Here is a 21,986-nt window from a genome sequence, read left to right on the forward strand (position 1 = left end):
TTCCCCAGATATGATCTGAATAAAAATGAATCTACACTTTATAATAAAGCTTTCACATAAGTTTCAACTTTTCTGACACAATGATACTTGAGAAGATTATTTAAAGATGTCAGTAATTTTACACTAATTCTTAACTATACATGTACTTCCTTGAAAGAGGGCATGACCATTAATTTGAACAAACTTGACTCCCTTTATCCACGTTTGCTTTCTGGCAAGTTTGGTTGAAATTGAAATTGGCCAGTAGTTCCTGAGAAGAAGCTGAAAATGTGAAAAGTTTACCGACAGACAGACGAACGACACAAAAATGTGATCAGAAAAGCTCACTAGAGCTATCAGCTCAAGTGAGCTAAAAATGTCAACCCCTACACCAATTATATCGGCACTCGTATGAGAATTAAGCAAAAAAAAAATGAATTCCAGATAACATTACTACTAAACAAATAACTTTCAATCTAATATCCATGTATATGTAATGAGAAAAAAGAATAGACTGATTTTTCAGATATCTCAAGAACTACGGTATTTTAATATATCATAGTTAAGTAAACCATTGCTGGACACAATTTTCTGAGCAACACCATTTCTCCCTATACAGTATTGCGAGTAATGCTAAATAAATACAACTTGTTTACTTATTTATCAGCCAAACACTTTGTCTATTCTTCTGTCTGTCTAGCTGTTTGTCTGTCTGTCTCTTTCTCTGTGTATGTGTGTCAATCTCTCTCTCTCTCTCCACGAGCTTAGGCTGTCCGAAGTTAATTCTATGTTTAACGTCATCCGCGCGCGTAGGTTTCAGAGAAATTTGGCACTTTGAAAAAACAAGCAAATCCACATTTTTTTAATGTTTCTGTTCCGGTTTGCCCTTACTTTTAGCACCTAAAAAACTACATTCCATAGAGATAGACAATACTTGGACCCTCTATGAGGTATATTTGAGCTGAGTCTAATCAGTCTATCATTTAAAGATACAGGTTTACTGAAATGATTATTTAACCAAGAGTCTGTACATGATTACAAATACTAACAGTATTTTAATTCATGTAGATGAGTAATGACTCTTTTGTTTGAAAATTCTGTTTAATTTTTTCCTCCCGCCCTCGTAGGTTTTGAAGTTTATAGGTGACGTTAAACGTAGAATTAATTTCAGCCAGCCTTAGTAAATATTCAACACAATATATCGGCGACAAAATGTGCAAATGTTCACAGTACATATTGTCGCCGACGACAAAACGTGCCCATGCTTGACTGTACATTTTGTCTTTCATTAAATAGGAGGAAGAAAAGGCTCGTCTCGGTACAAATTGTCGCCGGCGACAATATGTACTGATGGACGACGATATGTGCAGTCAGGGTAGGTACATTTTGTCGCCGACGACAATTTGTACAATACAACAATATGTACCGTCACACTCCTCTTTTTGATGGCATGCTTAACAATACCTAAAACAACATAAGATCGTCCTTCGTAGTGTATAAAGTACAGTAGCGACAACGGACCGATGACAACGGACTGAATTTTCGTATCTTGTCATGACAACGGGCAAAAAATGAAATAAATCAAAATTTTCAATTTTAATTTGTTCTCATTTTTCTGTAAAGGCTTACAACATGTCTTGATACTGTCTGCACCAGTTGGTGTGTATATTATATTTACGAAAAATATAACATCTCAATAGGAAAATGTATCAAATCCACAAGTGATTTCAACAGGGTTAATGTCGCCAACGCAAACTCTTCTTTTATTACTTCTTTTTAACGGCTGAAATTCATACAACACCAAATGAGGTGTCAGCCCTGTTTCCCCTTGTAATTTCAGACATTGTTATAGATAATTTAACTTGAAAAATGAAAAAATTCTCACAGTCTGTCTTCTCAAGTCATGACACCAGACAGATTTTATCATAACTTCACCTGTATGTTCATGACAACGAACCAGTTTCAGTGCTTAACTTTAAAGGTTTCTGACAACGGTACTGTCTAGGAACTTAACGTGTTCCTGGCCGTGGTCACGGTCACGGATAGAAATTTAGATAAAGTACTAAAAATGACCAACGACACGAACAATAATAATTGTCAAATTTTCGGGACGACCTGTCCCTTTCTCAGGACAAAGAAAAAAGTTAAGAAGTCATAAAAACAAAAGAAATAGAGAAACAAAAACAATTGGCACTACTACTAAACTACCAAAATATTTACAGTGTTAGCTGTTTAATTTGAAGTTTATAAACAGTTGTGAACAAAGAAATCCGGAGCGCTATGAATTGCGTCCGGTCTATCGGGTGTACTCTGGTGAAGTGGCACCCCGGGGTTGGATGCAAATACAAAGCGGAATCAAAGTTTAACATCAAAATATATAAAGTATGTAGGGAAAACATAAACAACTTTAGTATTCTTGACACAAAAAGCAGGACTTTTTTTAGTCATGTAAGTGTGTATCCTCATGTATACGTAGGCGTCGCGGGTTCGAATCCCACTGCGGGACGTGGAGACCGGTCCTTCGGATGAGACCGTATAAACCGAGGTCCCGTGTCGCAGTAGGTGCTGGCACGAAAAAGATCCCTCACTGCTTAATGGCCCTAAGTGCCAGGTATAGGTCAAAAATTTGTAGCCCTCCACCGGCAAGTAGTGGCGTCTCCATATAGGTAAAAATATTCTCGAAAGGGACATTAAACAACAATCAATCAATTAATCAAGATCATGGGTTCGGGCGTGAGATTGGCCCACAATAGGATGTTTCCTTCACGTCAAGGATTTTTCACTGAACGGGATGTCATCAATTGCCAGTAGAATGCTGCAAATTTATAACTGTACTTACGGTCTCTGAGTAGCAAGAGAATTTTTGCGTTCAAGCATCTACATGTACTTCGATAAGGGACCTCAGTTTAAATTGTCTCATCCGAAGGACTTATCTCAAAATTCCAGATAGAATTCAAACCTGCGACTCGAAAAAGGAAGCGAGAACTTAATTAACTATAATCACTGCGTCATGCGTATACAAAAGAAAATGATAGGGAGTTAATAAATTTAAAAAAAAAACTTGAATAATTTCATGAACAGCATCTTTCATATTAACTGAAGCATTCCCAGATAGCGCATATTTGAGTTGGCTCAAATCGTGACGTGGCCGGGGGCAACAAAAGGGGATCAAAGGCTACTGGGGACACATGTTGAAAATATTGATGAACAGTAAGGCCATGATCAGTTACACTGATATGCAAGCATCCACAGATCATGAAGTGCGAATTCAAGTTTGATGAAACCCCGGGAGTTCAATAGGGAATCAAAAATGTAAGAAATTTAAAATCATCTTTTAAAATATTGGTTATTCCTGGACATTAAGCAAGCAAACCTAATGCATGATGGCAGAAAGCTATTTGTCCTTACCAAATTTCTGAAGTGTGTGTCCTGAGAGCTCACCTTGTTCGTGGGGCTCATTTCATCATATATTTAATATATGCTTAATCTTTAAATATCTCTTTTACTCCTATGACAGTCTCACTAAAATGTAATAGTTTTGTCACATGATTCAAGAGGCCCTGAACCAAATGGGACAAAGTAAATATCAAGGGAAACACGTGTTACATGTTCTCAAGTGACGACCATCAATATTGATACATGTACAGCGTACTTAGGTGATGAGCAATGCATTGTACATGTACTTAGGTGACCAGCAATACGTGGTACATGTACTAAGGTGACGAGCAATGCGTGGTACATGTACGCAGGTGACCAGCAATACGTGGTACATGTACTCAGGTGACCAGCAATACGAGGTACATGTACGCTGGTGACCAGCAATACATGGTACATGTACTCAGATGACCAGCAAGGCCCATGAACCTTTTTGTTTTGTAACAATGAGCCTTATAGAGTCCGGATAGGACCATGTAGTTCACATATTGAATATGGATAGGACCATGTAGTTCACTATTGCATCATCGAGGTTTGGGTCGATGGTTTGTTTGGTTTTTTTTAATGTCCCTTCGAGAATTTTTCACCCATATTGAGACGCCACCACTTGGCGGTGAAGGGCAGCAAATTGAGACCTGTACTCGGGACTTACGACCTTTGAGCAGCAAGGGATCCTTTTTTTGTACCAGCACCTACTGCGACATGGGGCCTCGGCTTATACTGTCTCATCCGAAGGACCGGACTCTACGTCCCGTAGTGGGATTTGAACCCGCGACTTCAGGGTCATATTCTTACTCCGCGACTTGGGTCGATGGTGCAATGACAAAAGTGCGATAGCGCATTTTTAAAATGCCTAGTCGTTGGTGCAATGACACGATGGAGTAATAGTGCGACGACGAGATGATACGATAGCAAAAATGACGATGACACAATGACACTATACTAGCTAGTTATCGCACCATCGTCTTCGCACCTTCGACCCAATGGTCGATGCATAGTGGTGCGATAGTGAACTACATGGCCCTATCCGGACCCAATTATTGAGAGTCTTCTGTTAATAGATGATATTCAATGTCTTTATTATTTCTTACTTTTTACAGATCTCTTGGACCTAATGAATCTTATCGAGATATTCACAAATCACATCCACAGGCAAGTCCTAGACAGCAGGAAGTTACTGTTGGTAAATATTGTTATATAATCCTTAAATTACGGGGGGAAATGACTCAATTTTGATTACTGCGCAACTATAATCCTACCTCTAGTGCATGAGAGGTGTGAAAAATTACTTGTCAATGGTTTGTCATTAATATTTATGCGAGTAAAACTATAAGGATTATACCTTCATCAACCACATGTAGTTTGTGGTCACCTATGAACTGTTAAATTTTCAGGTGACCTATTGCTATCTTTTTCGTTCGTCGTCGTGCGTTCTGCGGTCGTAATTTTTAAAAAACATTTTAGCTCCTTCTTTTGAACCACTGAACTAGTTTCAACAATTTTTGGCATATGCCATCAGTTACGAAAGCCCATTGAGCTCATTTTCGTAGGTAAAAAAAATATATTTTTCGCGTTAAAACGCGAAACTTTCGCGAATAAACTCGAAACTTTCGCGAATAAACGCGTACCTTTCGCGTTATAACGCGAAACTTTCCCTGTAAAACAGAGACATTTGCATAAGTTTCCATTTTCTTTTACTTTAATGATCTAGTTTATTCATTACAATAAAAAACGAAAGACTATTTTGAACTTGGATTATCACAAGCTGAAATTTTATGTTTTCTCGCCATTGAGTGTGTCTCTCCTCTTTCTAAATCTTTTTTTGTCGTCACATTTTGTCCTTCTTAACGCTGTCCAAACAATTTCAAAGTCTATGCGAGTTTTTCCATAGTGAAACTTTCGGGAAAATGATCCCTCTTTTCGGCGTCATTTTTAACACCCTCTATAGAATTTGAAGTAAAATTAAAATCTCAGAAAATTGACAACAATGAGGTAAATTTGTATATTTTACGGAACAATTGTGTCACATCATATGAGTTACCTAATTATACGAAAATTGGATGACAAATATTCGTATCCAAATTAATGATTCATCTCCGGATCCGAAAGACTCACTGTAGAAATACAACATCATATTTTTAGGTTGCGCCATGTGGTCATACCATTACTTACACAATATTATATATATATATATATATATATATATATATATATATATATATATATATATATATATATATATATATATATATATATATACAAACTCTTCGCTGTATATATCTTAAGCAGTTTTAATTTATAGCGCTAGTCTTTTTAACAATCCCTTGTATAAATTATGGAGAAAATCAAGAAAAGAAGACCCCTTCTCCCTGATAAATTTGTGATTAACAGTATCCTATTATAATTATTCTTTAAAGCATCATATGACACGTTAAACTCATGAAATGATACATTGTTCACTCACTTTTAAGCAAGATTTCTAAAGTGTATGATTTATAGTCTAGAATTATGGATTTCTTTACTAGTAGTAAAGTTAGAGTGAACTTTAATGATAAAAAAAAACAGCCTTGAAAAAGAAAGCGACGAGTGGAGATCTTCCTGGAAAAAAAGATCGTCTAAAGAATTTCTGGGATTCAACAGGTGAAAAACAAGAAAATATTTTAAGGAATATTCATTTTATTAATTTGTAGGGTTTTGTGAGATTAAATGCAAAATCAACACTAATCTGTCCATTTCTCGCATCAATTCTTTTTTTTACATCTGAAGAAGAAATGTCATTTTATAAATTCATAGAAGTTCCCGTCTGCGTTCATGTTTCTTATCTGTCAGTCAAGATCACAGGTTCCTGAGTAACATGACTATATATGTATAATTTCGCGTTATAACGCGAAAGTTACGCGTTTATTGGCTAAAGTTTTGCGTTATAACGCAACATTTTTTAACCTATGAAAATGAGCTCAATGGGCTTTCGAAATCAGTAGGTGAAGGGGTTCAAAAATTGTGAATTTTATAGTTCCTGCCTCCATCAAAATTAGTGCTATCTTTAAAATTCTGTTTTACTCCTGAACACCAAGCCATCAAACAGATGGCATCGTTGTAATGAGCACTGAGTCTCTACAAAAATTGTGAAATTCATGGTCCCCAGGATCAGGTGCTCTGAGTTAGAACGAGGGTCTTATGACACATAGTGGAAAATCATGAATTCTCTGAAAAATCCCCCTCCCCGTGTATATTTATCAGATAAACTAGGTGCATGATGATGAGTAAGGGTGTTTTTTCCATATTGTAAAATCTGTGGCCCCAGGGGTCAGAGGTTCAGGTGTAAGGGTGGGTTTCTTTAGATTATATAGTGAAAACGCATTAATTATTTGAAAATTTTCTTCTATGCTCCTGGGTGTTTAGCAGATTGTGTATATGGTAATGATGAGCAACGATGCTTTCCAAAAATTATGAAATTTGCGGCCCCTGGGTCAGGGGGTTCTGGTGGGAGGGGGGCTCTTTTGATAACAATGACAATGCTTTATATCTTTAAAATCTTCTCTTCTCCTGGGTATTAAGCAAACAAAAAAAGTTCTTAGTTATGCTTAGCAAGGGTTCCTCTTCCAAAATTATGATTTTGATTTTCATGACCCCTGGGTCAGAGGTTTTGGGGTAAGGGTGGGTCTGTGTTGAATCTATAGTAGAAATGCATTATTTCTTTGAACATCTTCATTCTTCTTTGCTTCTTGGGATGTAGGGGGCAGTCAGAGTACAAAGTTGTAATAAGGAAGGGGTATTTTTAGTAGATATTCGAAATTCAGGACCACTTGGTTAAGTGTTCTAGTGCAGGGCAGAGCTCTTTTTTGTATTCTACTGGGAGAAGTTAATCCGCTTTGCTATTCACCTAAGATAAATAATCACTGTAGATAATGTAACCGAAAGGTCAATTGAATAAGAGAATTGTACAAGAATTTTTATAATATATAATACAGAAAATACTTTCATAGTGTTTAATGGTCAGGTAGACTTGTAAGAAATAGATAAATAAAAATGAGAAAAAAGTTCCTGTCTTTGTACATTAAATGTTCTTCAAAGACCGAGAAAGGCCAATGTGAAAGAAAATGAAGTGACTTTTCTAAAAGTACTCAAACTCTAGTGTTTTGTTTAGTCTGCAAGGTGATAGTGACAAATGGAGGCAAGTCAGGCAAGTAGATATATATACTTTAAGATTTTTTATTGAGTACAAGACTAATTACTTTGTTGATTCCAGATTATTCTATTTCTTTTGCTGAATGCCCTGTTCATACGGAGAGTTAAATTCAAATTAAACAAAGTTACTGTGAATTAAATTTGAACCGTGTTCACACGGAGAATTTCGCACAAATTGGTTTAATTCGAATTAATTTAAGTACTGCGCATCAAATTACTTCGCATTAGCACTGTGTGAGCGAAGCTAATTCGAATTAAATTCCGACGCATGCGTTATTGGCAAAATTAAATCACATGCCACATGTCAGCGGTCAAATATACGTGCTTATGCTTATGCTATTTTTTAGTGAAAAATATAGAAAAAAAAATGTTAATCTCCAAAATGTGTACAGACACTACCCCATTGTGTCAAATGGATCTACTGCTCTGCATAAGGTGACGTATGAACGCAATTTAATTCGCATTATTTTACTTCGAATTAGATATTCAATGCGCATTCGTGTGAACAGGGCATGAGTAACTGAGCTTTATCTACCAGTTTATTTTGTTTTATTTGATACTTCTCTGGATCCTTTACAGTGTTGTATTATGTTCAGTTGACCTTTTTACCTTTCAGTCCTTATTTGGTTATCATTACGTCAGAAAGTGTAGCTAAGATTTGAATAATATATATTTTCTAACGAAATGAAATTCCCACGAATCAGTATTTTTTCGTAAACCGAAAATTTGACCCCCACGAAAATAAGATTTAACAGAAGCTTTAATTTGATGGAAAAATAATTTCGAATGATAGTTTCTTCTAAGTAAATTATGTTGTCAAGTTTGATCCCGAAGTAAGATTATGATAACTTTGAGATAAAAAAGAAACATAGCAAGTAAATGTCCATTTCTTGAGTGTATTGAGATGGAAAAATCTACATGAAGCACATGGTCATATACGAACTATCCCGAAAGTCCTTGGTGTGGTGGAGGGAGAGGGTCAAGAAGGGTTGCAATAGGAGACCAATGTTAAAAACTATAGTACCTTGAAACATATTCTAATTCTAGATTTTAAGAAGGAACATTTTCAAACTATTATGGAAATCTGTTAAGTGGTACATGTACGATTTGTAGTACGATTTGTAAATGTGTCTCATAAAAAGCTTAAACTTTACTTATAAGTTTGGAAATATCCTTTTGTAATATGGATTCGAATTCAAATCATTTCATTTTGAACCATACGGGGATGATTAGGGCTTTAATGTTTTTTTAAATAGAATAAATACTAAAAATGCACATTATTATATTTTATTACATTATATGAATGACAATGCATGTAAGTGAATGTTAAGTTATTTCTTATATGATCCCGGTGTAATCATATATAGAAGGCGTATATCGCTCTAAAAAGACCAGAATAAGAAATGGTTACGTGACAAAGCTTTTTGATGCAATATATCTAACCGGTAATTGGAAGTACAGAATTCATTTTCCCAGGTGTATCTCCCGAGATTTATGACCAAGAAGTAACCCCTACCCCCCGTCCGCTGGATGTAGAAGTAGCCCCTACCCCCCGCCAGCTGGGTGTGCCACATGAGAAGAATGTAGATCAATTGTATCCTCTCCGAATCCGAGAGCTAGGCTCCGAGTATGATGTGTTTCAAAGCCGGAAATCTTTGCTGGACTGGAGACCAGTGTACATCCTGATATATAGCCTGGCCCTGAAAACTACAGACCTCGTACTGGAATCGGACAACGGTCCCGACTCACGAAAGAAAACTCTACTAGGTATTGACTTTTGAGTATCATAATCTATTATCACTATCGCATCACTATCTTTTGCACAGAAAAGAAGAAACATGGCTTTCATATCCGTGGCTAGACCTTTTCGGATGTAATTTATTATGCTTTTTGACCTTGAAGATTTGTCTTTCACAAAAACATTTAGCCTTGGCTACAACGTTCGAATGTCGATTGAGAGAATTTATATATAATTAGGGCTTTCATGTTTAATATGTGCATCACCTGTGACAAGAACTTTCTGAAAATACTATTTTTGACCTCTTGAGGTTTGACCTACTTTCAAACATTTTATCCTTGGTCGTATCTTTTGTACCAGAAAACTCAGGACTGTCTTTTTTCACATGTGACAAGATTTTATCGAATGTATGATTTTTGACCTCATGACCTCGACCTAAAAGATTGCAACATCGTAAAAATTAGGTATAGCTACATTATTGCTGCTTGGTTTACATTAATATAATTCAATTTTGGGAAATATATGTTCAGAATTCACAAAAAACTTTTCAAAATTGAAATATATTTTTAGTACGATAAACAGACAAGACAGTTACATTATGTCACTGTAAATTTTCCCTCTATCAATATAGGATCCTGAAACCGTTGAACCAAAGTTCTGTGAACTTACTTGTTGTCCTCTGCTTTTGCAAGGGTGCGGGGGATTAAAAATCTTTCGTCTGTCACCTTAAACCCTGATCATAACTTATAAATGGGAGAAGATATTAGGGCTTTCACATTTCACAGTACATTTCTTGTAACAAGACCTTTCCGAATACACTGTAATAAATGAACCTGTAACTGAGGTTTGACCTACTTTAAAAAAATAACATTGGCAAAAAATTTTGAATGAGAGAAGATAGGGATTTCATATGTGGTTTACCTGTGACGAGACTTCCGGATCTCCAGATTTATCACTTCTTGACCTTGAGGTATGACCTAGGCCAAAATTCAAAAAATGTTTGTTTGCCCTTTTCCGACCCAGATTTTTAACAATCGGTAGGTAGGTAGGAAAAATATTTTATTTTTTCTTCTAAAAATTATACCAAGAAACATACATGTAAGTGCCACAATGCTTATTTGAGATACTTTCGCTTAATTGCTGCTCTTTAAAAGGTTATTTTTGAAAGATTTCCTTTCTACATCCCCATGAAAAATTGTAGGTCCAACCTAGGCCCAAGGACTCATGAAATAACCAAATTTAATCTAAACTACATGGGAATTCTGAATATTAGTATGACTAATGTGGCCGTGCTATTTTAAAGGAAAAATGATTTTTTCCCCTACATGCATTGTACATGGTCAGAAAGCACTTTATGCTGTAATAAGAAGAAGGAATAGACATGTTTTCTGTTACATGCCTAAAGTTTAAAGGTTTTGAAGTTGTTTTTTTTTTTGTCTGCTTGTATTCATTTGTGTAAACAAAACAAAAAAAAAATCAAAGGGGTGGGTTAAAAATCAGAAAAAAAATGAAAAGAGCATTTTTTTTTTCAATGGAAAATAATATATCAAGTGAAAACTCATCATATCAAAAATTTAAAAAAAATTATATTAAAAAATGACGTAAATCCTATTGAGAACTTCTTTCTGGCTTAGAAACATTGTTAATGTACTTGACTTTTGACTTAATACTCTGTGTTTCTAAGCCCATTTCTCTTCCAACTTTTAAGTTTTAGTACATCTATGTATGCTGACTTAATGTATATGAATGCAAAATCAGCAGCCTTGTTTGCCACTTTTCCTCATCAACGATGTTTTTTTTTTTACTTTCGGTTTTAAAAATCATCTCCAATTTTTATAATTCAATTAAATTTATTTAATAATAATTTATTTTTGATGTCTCTAACAAATCATGCTCAAATTCTCAGTCTTTTATTTTCTATCCCCTATTACTACTTTTGTCAGCTGTGTGCGTTCAAGCGAGAAGTGATCGCACAGCTTTGCGAGCATTAAATATCTAAGGCGGTATTGCTGCATGCACCGAATAAACAAATAAAGCTAGTGTAGGATTCACTTACATTTTATTTTTAACGCCACTAATCAAAGGATCTAAATGACTCTAAAGAAGTTTTAACAAGATTAAACAAACTGGTTTGTACGAAAGCCGGATAGGCTCATTTTTGACAAGATAAAAAAAATTAACTCGTTATAACGAGATACATGTAGTTATCTCGTTATAACGAGTTAGTATCTCGTTAGAACGAGTTAGTTATCTCGTTATAACGAGTTTGTATCCGGCTTTCGGAGGTTTGAAATTAATATTCAAATTAAAAAAAAATTGTAAATTAAAAGAGCAATAAAATATTTCGAGTCGGGCTAATTTTTGTGGGTCGGTCAAACAAACAAAATTTTAATTTAGGCCCTACTTTTCAAAAATTTTGACATTTGTCAATATGTTTAAGGGTTTTCATATTTCACTCGTGCAATACCTGTGAGAAGACCTTTCAGAATATTCTATGGTCTTTGACCCCATGAACTTGAAGTTTAACCTATTTTATCAAAAATTTTAACATATGTAATAACTTTTCATTTTTTTTTTCATATTTCACACTTATTATAATGGTTAGGACATTTGCATAAAACGCATTGAAGACTTCAAATAGTGGAATGATCTGACAACCCTTGGAATGGACTAGTCTATGGGTATATAAGGCAAAGCTTGGGGTAAGTCAGGCATTCAGAAGTTAGCTGAAGAAGTTGGCTGTTGAATCAGCAATAAATAAGTTAAAGGTAAAAGCAAAATAAAAGTATAAATGTTATAAGCACCAGTGGCAAGTATCCTAAGGAATAGATGTTAAGGGGGGCCGACCCTCTGATAAGAGAGATAACTTTCCAAGTAAAATATCCTAGTATTACTCATAGTTTAATTTATCAGAGTTTAATTATTGAGACCTTTGAGCAGTCAGTTCGATCAAACTTAGTATATGATGGAAACATTGCCTTATATTTCCTTTCACTGTACTTTCAAATTGTTTTATTATGTTTGACAAAAAAATATTTAAATCCAGTTTTAAAACCCTTAAAAATTGAGTAAGTTCTATCTTTTAAATGATCATTTTAAAAATGGTTTAATGTATCAAGCACCAAATGTAGAATTTTTATTAGTATTACATTTTTTTTCCAATGAAAAAATATTTATAAGAAAGATAACTCTTGCTAATAGATGTATTGTTTTCTTACAACCACGTATAACATTGTGATATTCTGACTTAGGAAGCAGCGCTTCATTATGATTTCTAATATGAATTTAGTAGGTATGACACTAAATATTATTTTCATATACACCGCATATTTCTAATTTTATGTTGTGATAATAAATTATTACTCTTCCTAATCTCTGTGTTAAAATTTCTTCATATTATGATCGGACATAAAAATCATTTCTGAAAAAATAAGCAGCGCTTCATACCTCATACTATTTTTCATTTGATTTTGATGCTGTAGCTCTTGATGAAAATCAATGGTGGGAAGTTTAAAAAATTTTCGTGAAATTTGGAGCAGAGGGTCATTAGTCCTTAAGTTCTGGGTGTAGTAAATCTAAAGAAGATTGAGACACCCTGTTCTTATCTATCAATAAGAACCTAGGGGAGAAATACGATGCAAGTAGTACCTTACCCGGTCCCCGTCTCTAGATGAGAGAAATTTTTAGTACTGTGTGATTTACCCTCAGACAGAGCAGTCTTAATAATCATTCCAATCATCAACTCAGAGTAAAAGAAAAACTTACACATCCCTTTGAAGAACCCGATTATACACATTACGGTATATTTCCCTTCACTATACATTTATCTTTAGAAGTACTACTAAAATGGAAAAGTGATGGCATTGTCACGGCTACTCTATATTAGTCAACTCAAACAACCCAAGAATTCAAAAGTACAAGTCATGTCCAGGCAAACACAGTATACTAAAGCGGATTCAAGGGAATCCTCAACTTTCCTGGAAACCATGTCAGCTCAAACAGAGCAGAAAACTCGCAACAGACCGGGAAAGAACCTACGACTGGTGTCTGAGGTTCCATCTGGAAAGACTCCAGTGAATCCGAATCCGTGGATTACTGTGAAATGATGCGACCCGTACAGGTCAAGGGGCTGTCCGATATTAGGCGGATTCTTCAGGGAATTGACCTAACACCCTTCCAGTCAATCATTATCCTTGCTGGTGGATCATTTATCCAACAAGGGAACATCATCTCATGAAAGCCTACGACACAAATGTTCCAATCATTAAAATGCGTCGTTTAAATAACACAAAATATGCCTGGAAATGTGAATGTTTGTTTCTTTTGTGTTGAAACTGACCATTCATCTCAGAACACTTCATATCGCGATTTCCTCGCAGTTATCTAACTAACTGCCGTTCTTTTTGGGGAGTCGAGGAAGCTCTTAATGTCGCAAGATTTCTTGGGCATAACATGGTTTACAGTAGTCACAATCGAATGATTCGAACAATCATTATGCGAAGGAACAATGTATGGCGGAGGGTTGAACTCCAAATACAAATGTAGTAGGCTGTCATGGAATGTTTAGAGTATTTCATCAGCTTCCAAAGAGTAAAAAAGTATTGTAAAAAATGTAACATATGAGGACTAGCTCCTCTCAAAGTTTTATTAGCCTGGTTCAGCGAATGTTCAGCAAGATATTGCACCAAGATTTCTTTCTTATCTGTCCTTATAAAATCCACAGTGATCTATCTCGCACTGTATACAATAGCATATTGCCCCCATCCAACAGACGCTTCCTACCTTCACCGCGAAAGAGTTCCGCTAAGTTAAGTTATCGCAATGTCAAGTATTGTCGGCACTTTTTTACAATTCAATTTCGACAAAGGATCTTAGGAACACAAAATGTGAACTTGCATGTCTTTATATATTTTAATACCATGTAGTATTGACAGATTTTTGAAACATTAGGAAATGTGATTTTAAAATAGTCTCAAATAATGTTTAAATTCTAAAACTAGTATTAAAACCAAAGAGTTTGGTATCACGTTTTGTCTTAACCTCGACACATGTAATAACGCAAAATGTAAAAAGCCAAAAAAAGTGTCATCTTTTCTAAAAACAAATCATCTTATCAGCAAGTTACAGCGGGAGCTCCACAGGGGTCTATACCAGGACCTCTTCTGTTTCTATAATCACCTTTCATTACGTATTAAAAAAATCCAATATAGACTGCTGATGATGCCACTCTACATGCATCCAGCAAAGGTTCCCTATCTATTGTGAATGCATTATCAAAGGATATTGCTTGTATAGAAAAATGGTGTTCGCAGAATCAAATGGTTTTAAACGCTTCAAAAACTATAATGAATGTTAGTCGGTAAAAGATCATATTTTTCTGAGCTTAAATAATCTATCCACTAGACATTGTATCAAATGAAAAAAAAAAATCCTCGGAGTTTATTTTGGACAGTTCCTTACAATACAATACACATGTTTGCCATGTGTGTAAATCACTGTCACATAAAATTTCTGTCCTCTGTAGGATTAAAAACAAATCTTCCGATTTAAACACACAAGCTGTTTTCCAATACATATATTATACCTTCAATTGATTAATGTTAACAGTGCGGGGTAATACATCTCACAAATCTTGATAATTTAAAAACTGCAAACACGTGATGCGAGTATATTTTAGATGCTCCCCCTGATGCACCCTCAACCTATCTTTCAGAAACTAGATTGGCTCACAGTCTGTGAGCAACTTACTGTAAATAATTTTTTTTTGTATAAATCACTGTTTAAAGGTGCTTAGACACGGATTTGAAGTTAATTTTACTCAAATTTTCTGTATAATTTCATGACTTATATGTTGCTATAGCATTTCATACGAAAATTTGATAAAAATCTTAGTTTATCTGGAAGTTATTGAAACTTCGAATTTCTGGACGCGTTTGATAGACACATCCTTGCACTTTCACAAATTTTAACCTCATTCTTATTACTTAGGAAAAGTAGCAATTTTGTTTTTTATTAATGAAAAATATTAAAACTATAATGCAGAAATTTCAGAGAAGAAATGTAGAAAGCAAAATCCTCTCACCAGTATTGTCAGTCCGTGCTCAGTGGTGTGTGCAGAGTTTAACAATTGAACACACCCGGTGAAACGAAAGCATTAACAACAACAGAGCTCGTGCCCTGTTTACAAAAACAGTTTACGTTTCACGGGTGTATTCAATTTGTTAAACTCTGTACACAACTACACAACACTGAGCACGGTCTGACAATACTTAAGTGAGTGGGTTTTGCTTAAGAACATTTTTACTCTGAATTTTCTGAATTATAAATTAATTTTATTCATTAATACACAACAAAATTGCTACTTTTCTTAAGTATTCAGGATAAAGTTAAAAATTGTGAAAATGCAAGGATGTGTTAATCAAACGCCTCCCGAAATCCGTAGTTTCAATAATTTCCAGATTAAATAAGTTTTTAATTTTATTTTGGTGTGAAATGCTATAGCAACAAATAAGTTGTGATATTATACAGAAAATTTGAGAAAATATAAACTTCAAATCTGTGTCTAAGCACCTTTAACTCTAGTCCTTTTTATATAAATAGTATGTTTAATTTCCAATGTAAATCCAAACAATCTTCGATATGAATCCAATTTAGACTTGTGTGTTCCAACTCATAACTATAAAACTTTTGAAATTTCCTTTCAATATTCTGGCGCTGTTTTATGAATTGATGTACCTGTATACACACAAATGTCCCTAACACATGCTTTCAAGCGACAAGTCCAAAAATATGGAAATCAAGGTCACATTAACTCATGATTATTATTTGTGTATATTTGCATATATATGTATGTACAGGATGTTTCAGAAAACATGCAACCATTTTGATTGATTACAATTTAATGGTGTTTTATCCAATACCATCTACCAACCTGCTATATTAAAAGGCACGACTTCAACATTCATTCAGATAAAAATGAATTTAATCTGACAAATAGATAAGGAGTTACAAAAAATACAGAAAATGTGTAAAATTTCACTTAGTTACAAAATATGTTCTAAGTGGCGTCATTTTTGCTGAATCAATAAATCTATCCAATGCAAGAAATTTCTCAATACTAGTGCACAGATTTCCCGCGTAATGAGCCTGGTCTCATTTTTTTTGAGCATTTTGAGTTCTCGTGTTGTTTGGGGGTGTGTTTTATAAAGTATTACCTTTAGAATGTCCCCTGAGATAAAAGTCAAGGGGGTTTTAGTCAGGTGAGTGTGCAGGTGTGGAGGCCAAATGTTCTTGGATTTGAAAGACATGAGTCGTCATCAAAACATTTGTTCTAACCAGTCCAAGCTGTAAGATTCAAATCATATTTCAGCATCCAATATACACTTGACTTGCTTACTTTTAAGACACATTCGTCTAATTATTTTCGCTCAATTATTTTTACTTAATTTCATGGGAGTCTCTGAGAGGTCTCTAACATTCTCAATATCTTCATGTGTTATAATTGTCTTCTTCCAATTTTTAATCAACAACTTTCCACATGTTCCATTAGCTTCAAACCACAGTACATGTATCTTCGAACGTCTGCTCAAAATGCTATATCTTAATTATGTTGGTATAAATATCAATATAATTGGTACACAGAATACAATTAAAAATGCATTTCAGTTTTCCGATAGTAATACATTTTTATATAAAATAAAATGTAGTAATTTTGCCTGTGGGCGACGAACTCTAGAGGATGTAATCCCTCACATGGCGAGCAAGAATTTTAACAACTTTTCGGCCTGATCATTCTTTAATTCTACAATTACATGCACTTTCATTTTCACTGTTTCCTCCTACAAAATGTTTTCTAGACTCTGAATCGCCTTAACGTTATGACTGTGAAATGAAGGAAAGCAAAATTTCATGCAATTTCATTCATTTATGGTGTCAAAATCTTCAGAAAAATGAAAGACCGTGAACAGCAAAGTATAATTCTCAGAGATTAAGATTAAAAAAAAATCATTTTTTTTTTTTTACAAAGTGGAGAAAAAATAGTTGGCCCCTAAAAATATATGTGCCTAGTAAAACTTGAAAAAAAAAAGGGGGGGCCACATGGCCCCTAAGGTTTTAAATGTTATTTCCAACTCTGCAATAGCATTGTAAAACAAAGTTGAAAGCAATGAAGTATGTGAAGGAGGATAGATTGATTATATGCTGTTTTACGTCCCATTTGAGAATTTTTCACTCATGTAGAGGCTTCAAATTTAGAACCCTTACTCGGCACTTAGGGCCATTGAGAAATGAGGGTTCTTTATCGTGCCAATGCCTACCGTGACACGGGGTCCCGAATTTTAAGGTCTCATTCGAACTTTCAACTTTCACTTCAAAGTACCGAGTGCTTGGCGAAGGAACAGTTACTACCAATTTTTCATCGACTTAGGTCGGTCGCGGCCGTGATTCGAACACACGACCTTCCGATCACGGAGCGAGCGCTCTACCGACTGAGGTACCGTGACAGTTTGTGAAGGAGGATCAGATGTGTGTATGTGGGGGGGGGGGGGACTCATTGTAACTCGAGATATTAATATGGTATTGATAGTACTGTACTTTCAGTTATTATATACAAAAAAGAACCAATTGCTAGTACGGCGAAATCTTGTAGAAACTTAATTTTTCATTTTGTACTGCAGATTTCATCATAAGATGGATAGAGATGATTTACATGTTCACCTCTCGAACAAAACAGGGACATCCATATATAGTAGTGTTCGGCAAGCACTGTAATCAACAGAAAGAGGTACTTCACTAAGTTACCTTTGGTTATTTTTTTCTTTATGTATTATTAAGGTGCGTAAGATACAATCAAGGTAAAAAAAATGCAATTAAAAAGAATTTATATTAGTATTATTTCTTTAGTTATTCTCTGTACTTAAATTGTTATAAAGCAAAACAATGGAAAGATCACACTATTGCAAGCTTATCCTTTTAATTAAAAGTAATTAAAATATAGCTTTCGATCGCGTTGAAAAAAGAACGTGCATTTTTAAAATTTTGTACAAAATCTGAGTAATCATCCATGAGAAAATTTGTTTTTATCATACATGTAACACATTGTCAAAGACATGGGCGAACAAGGCGTGCAAAATGCCTATAGCTTCAGATGTATAAAAATCATATTCAAATTGTGAATTCAGAATAAGAATAAAGTTCTTATTAATGAAGTTTATGAAATTATGACAAACAAAACTTTTCTGAAGAAAATATTCACGGCAAAATTATCCTTTCATTAAAAAAAATAATGTGGTATTCTTGGGGTTCGAACACAAGCAAGAAAAATTCTGCGTATCATTTTCCTTTGACACTAGCACGCTTACCACTTTATTACACAACTCCTGATGAATATTGGCATTTAAATCTTATTTTTGATATGACCCTTGACTAAATAGACTTAAGTATTTCTCGGAAAGTTAGGAATGTTGTGTCATAAAAGTGTATTTTTAAGGTAAAGTGGGTCTTTGCTCCATGTTTTTATTAACCAAACAGAACTCCATATTTCATGAACCAAAAAATGTATATCTTTCAAAAAATGGAGAGCAGACCCACTCGTGTTGAAAAATTGTTATAAGAAAAATGATCGTTTTTGTCCTCCTCATTGTGTATCCTATTTCATAGACGAATTATTTCAATCTTTTGCAGATTGTGGAGATTTTACATAAAGAATACTTTAATGTTAGATGAAATATCAAAGAAAATTTTGTTACGATTGAGATTTGATTTTTTAACTTCATATTTGTCGCATCAAAGGCATTTCCCTCGCCTTGTTCACCCATATTATTCCCTATGTAGACAAGAATTACGAAAGACTGTTCTGAGATACAATGAAAGCAATCGTCCAAATATCCAGTCAAGCATAATCTAAGCTGAGATTATTATGTTTGTGCATTAATGCATTTAAATAATGAAATTTAGATTTTATTTAATAGACTATGCATCAGTCTCGATCTGACATTATGATTCGGCAGTTAGACAAATATTTTTCGGGGACTCCTGTTCGTAACTGGTTGATCTTAGATTCTCTCCTTCGGGGGGATGTTGGGGATGAGCGGGACACAGGGCTAGAACGTCTTCGACAAACCATCATGGACATCTCAAGTGAGTTTTAGAACAAATAATAAAATAGCTTGACACTATATAAAATGGTGCGCAAAATATACTGACCTTCTCAATTTTAATTCAACTCATATTGTAAATAGTCTACTTCCTTTAAATTTTGTGTTCTAGACAAATATCGAACAGCAGAATTGTTTCCTCGACACTGGATTACATTTTATGACCGATTAATGTCAAAGAAAAGGGAAGGTCACAAGGTATTTTGTTTGCTGTTATAGATCCTTTTCGCAAACTACGCTCCCAAAAACCCTTGGCAGATTACATAACTAAAATGATGGCCCATATTTCATTGTATCAAACCTTTACCCTTTGTACTTATGAAACAACTGAAATGTTACACACTATGAACAATTGTATTGATACAATTTGCCACATCTATCTATCTTTCTATCTTTCTATCAATCTATCCATCCATAATCGAATGAAATTTTGAAGCAAAAATAAAAAAAAGTCATGTCAAACCTCGTATATATATATATATATATATATATATATATATATATATATATATATATATATATATATATATATATATATATACTCTATTTGTCCGAAACTATTCTGCGGTTTATGTACCTTTCCTTACTCCATCTCTGGTTTTCGTATGTATGTACTAATGACTGATACGTTTGGCACAAAACCCTGTATGTTCTTAATGATTGTTCAAAATATCAAGCGTTTTCAATTATTCCTTACTCATAAAATGCATTGAACCTTTAAGAACAATACTATACAATTAATCTATCAAATACTTGACCGTAGTCTCATAAAGTGAAGACACCTAAAAGGGTACGCCTCTGGACTTCATTCAAGAAAAGTCTACATTTTGAGTCCCACATAGACAAATCGAGCGACACATAAGCTGCTAGATGAGGAGTTAAAATTCAGTACACTCAGAGTTTGTTAAAATTTTAGTGCCAAGGGTTTCTAGGGGCGTATAACGTTATAAAAAATACCTTGGCTTAAACTTTGTTATAGATCTGCTTCGCTAGAATTATATATATTTTATGCGTTAATTAATGATGATTTACTTTAGGTAATTTCGTCAAATCTTCTTCGGAAATTCAACACGGAACACAGCGAACCCTTAGGAGCTCTTGAACTGGAGGTGTTCCTGAAATACCACCTGACTGTGGGAAGTCTCCTTGACTTCCCACACAATGATCATCAGGATTACGTGTTTTTGGATCCTAGTGTTCTTTCTGAGGAAGTACGTGTGATTGAAAGTATAGCACAGAACAACAAACGATCGAAACCAGCTTCCTTCAAGCATGTCGTAATTCCGAACACTGTGTTAGCACAATACCTTGCTTCAGACAGAGTCAATGGGAAGGGACAGATTATAATCAGGTAAACAAAGTCGTTGATTTCCTGCAAATCACTGTACCTCCAAGGTAATTATTGATAATCTACTTTACATACTAATTGATATAATTGTTACCAGTCATGAGGTTTTAGGTCCAAATGAGGAATTTTTTAAAAATGACATTTTTACTTAATATTGTAGCTTAGATGTCCAAAATTACTAAGACGAAGTTTTACCCTCATATGCACACTATTTTTTTTAGAGATATGACATCACAATTGGATTATTCGGACAATCGACAATCGGATTAATAAAGGCCATTTGTTGTTTTCATGCAATGCAATACATCACTATTTTGTGATACAGCTTCTTCAGAAGTTATGATTTGGGTAATTTCATAATTAATTATACACTAGACAGATTGTTTTTTTTTTTTGTTAAACATACATAGAATAGATCTAGAGAGGGTGGGTGGTAGTGGGGGTGCCTTCCAACCCCCCACAACCAACACCCAACAACAAAGAGAAACATTTTTTCTCTAAATATTTGGACAAATTTTTCTTCCCTCTAACTTTATTGACTCATCGGATAAATTTACTCCTTACACTCGTCGTTGTTAAAAGGGAATTGTACTGGCACTACACAATAATATTTTGGTTCATTCTGTCAATTTACGGAGGAAATTGAACAGAAGCTTGTTTACTTTGACAACGAAGTAACTTTTTAATAAGGGAGATAACATCATAGTGGGGTGTTGCTAAAATGTTTCACCCTCCTTCCCCTCCCTCCAAAAACAACGGACCCCTCTTAAATTTGGTAAAAAGAGAATTTTTTAAAAAAAAAATGTCCTAGGAAAGTATATTTCGAACAGGAAATTATTTTTTTTACTTTTAAAGATTGAAATTACTATGTGGTTTGCACGAGATATGATCTCTTTCGCACGACATTTTTTCCTTTTTTTTACTTAAATCTGTGCAGCGAATTTTATTACTAAACAGCACTGTACATTTCTTAAATATGAAATTTAATGGCTGAAATGATTTGTAAATCATGACAAATTAAACTTTAGTAAATAATATCATTAGTTTTATAGTCTTCAGTGAAAGCCCTAGCTTAGGAGAATATACACATGGGAGGGGGGTTGTAGAAATCAAACAACGTTAAGTTTAATCAAGAGTGAGAAAT

At 34.4% G+C, this 21,986-nt stretch overlaps 1 protein-coding gene across 1 annotated transcript in view; it reads left to right on the forward strand.

The window, feature by feature from the left end:
- Window positions 1-21,986, forward strand: part of LOC133193475 (uncharacterized) — a 74,857-nt gene that overhangs the window by 32,204 nt on the left and 20,667 nt on the right. The window contains exons 7-13 of the mRNA XM_061329439.1: window positions 4,272-4,282; window positions 4,526-4,597; window positions 9,079-9,369; window positions 18,016-18,122; window positions 19,309-19,477; window positions 19,607-19,692; window positions 20,532-20,845. Of these exons, the coding sequence (XP_061185423.1) occupies window positions 4,272-4,282; window positions 4,526-4,597; window positions 9,079-9,369; window positions 18,016-18,122; window positions 19,309-19,477; window positions 19,607-19,692; window positions 20,532-20,845 (1,050 nt within the window). The remainder of the gene's footprint in view (window positions 1-4,271; window positions 4,283-4,525; window positions 4,598-9,078; window positions 9,370-18,015; window positions 18,123-19,308; window positions 19,478-19,606; window positions 19,693-20,531; window positions 20,846-21,986) is intronic.

Source organism: Saccostrea echinata, unplaced genomic scaffold, assembly GCF_033153115.1.
Source record: "Saccostrea echinata isolate AGI-Se365-2 ecotype Australia unplaced genomic scaffold, CSIRO_AGI_Sech_v1 ptg000027l, whole genome shotgun sequence".
In the NCBI taxonomy this organism is placed as follows: Eukaryota; Metazoa; Mollusca; class Bivalvia; order Ostreida; family Ostreidae; genus Saccostrea; species Saccostrea echinata.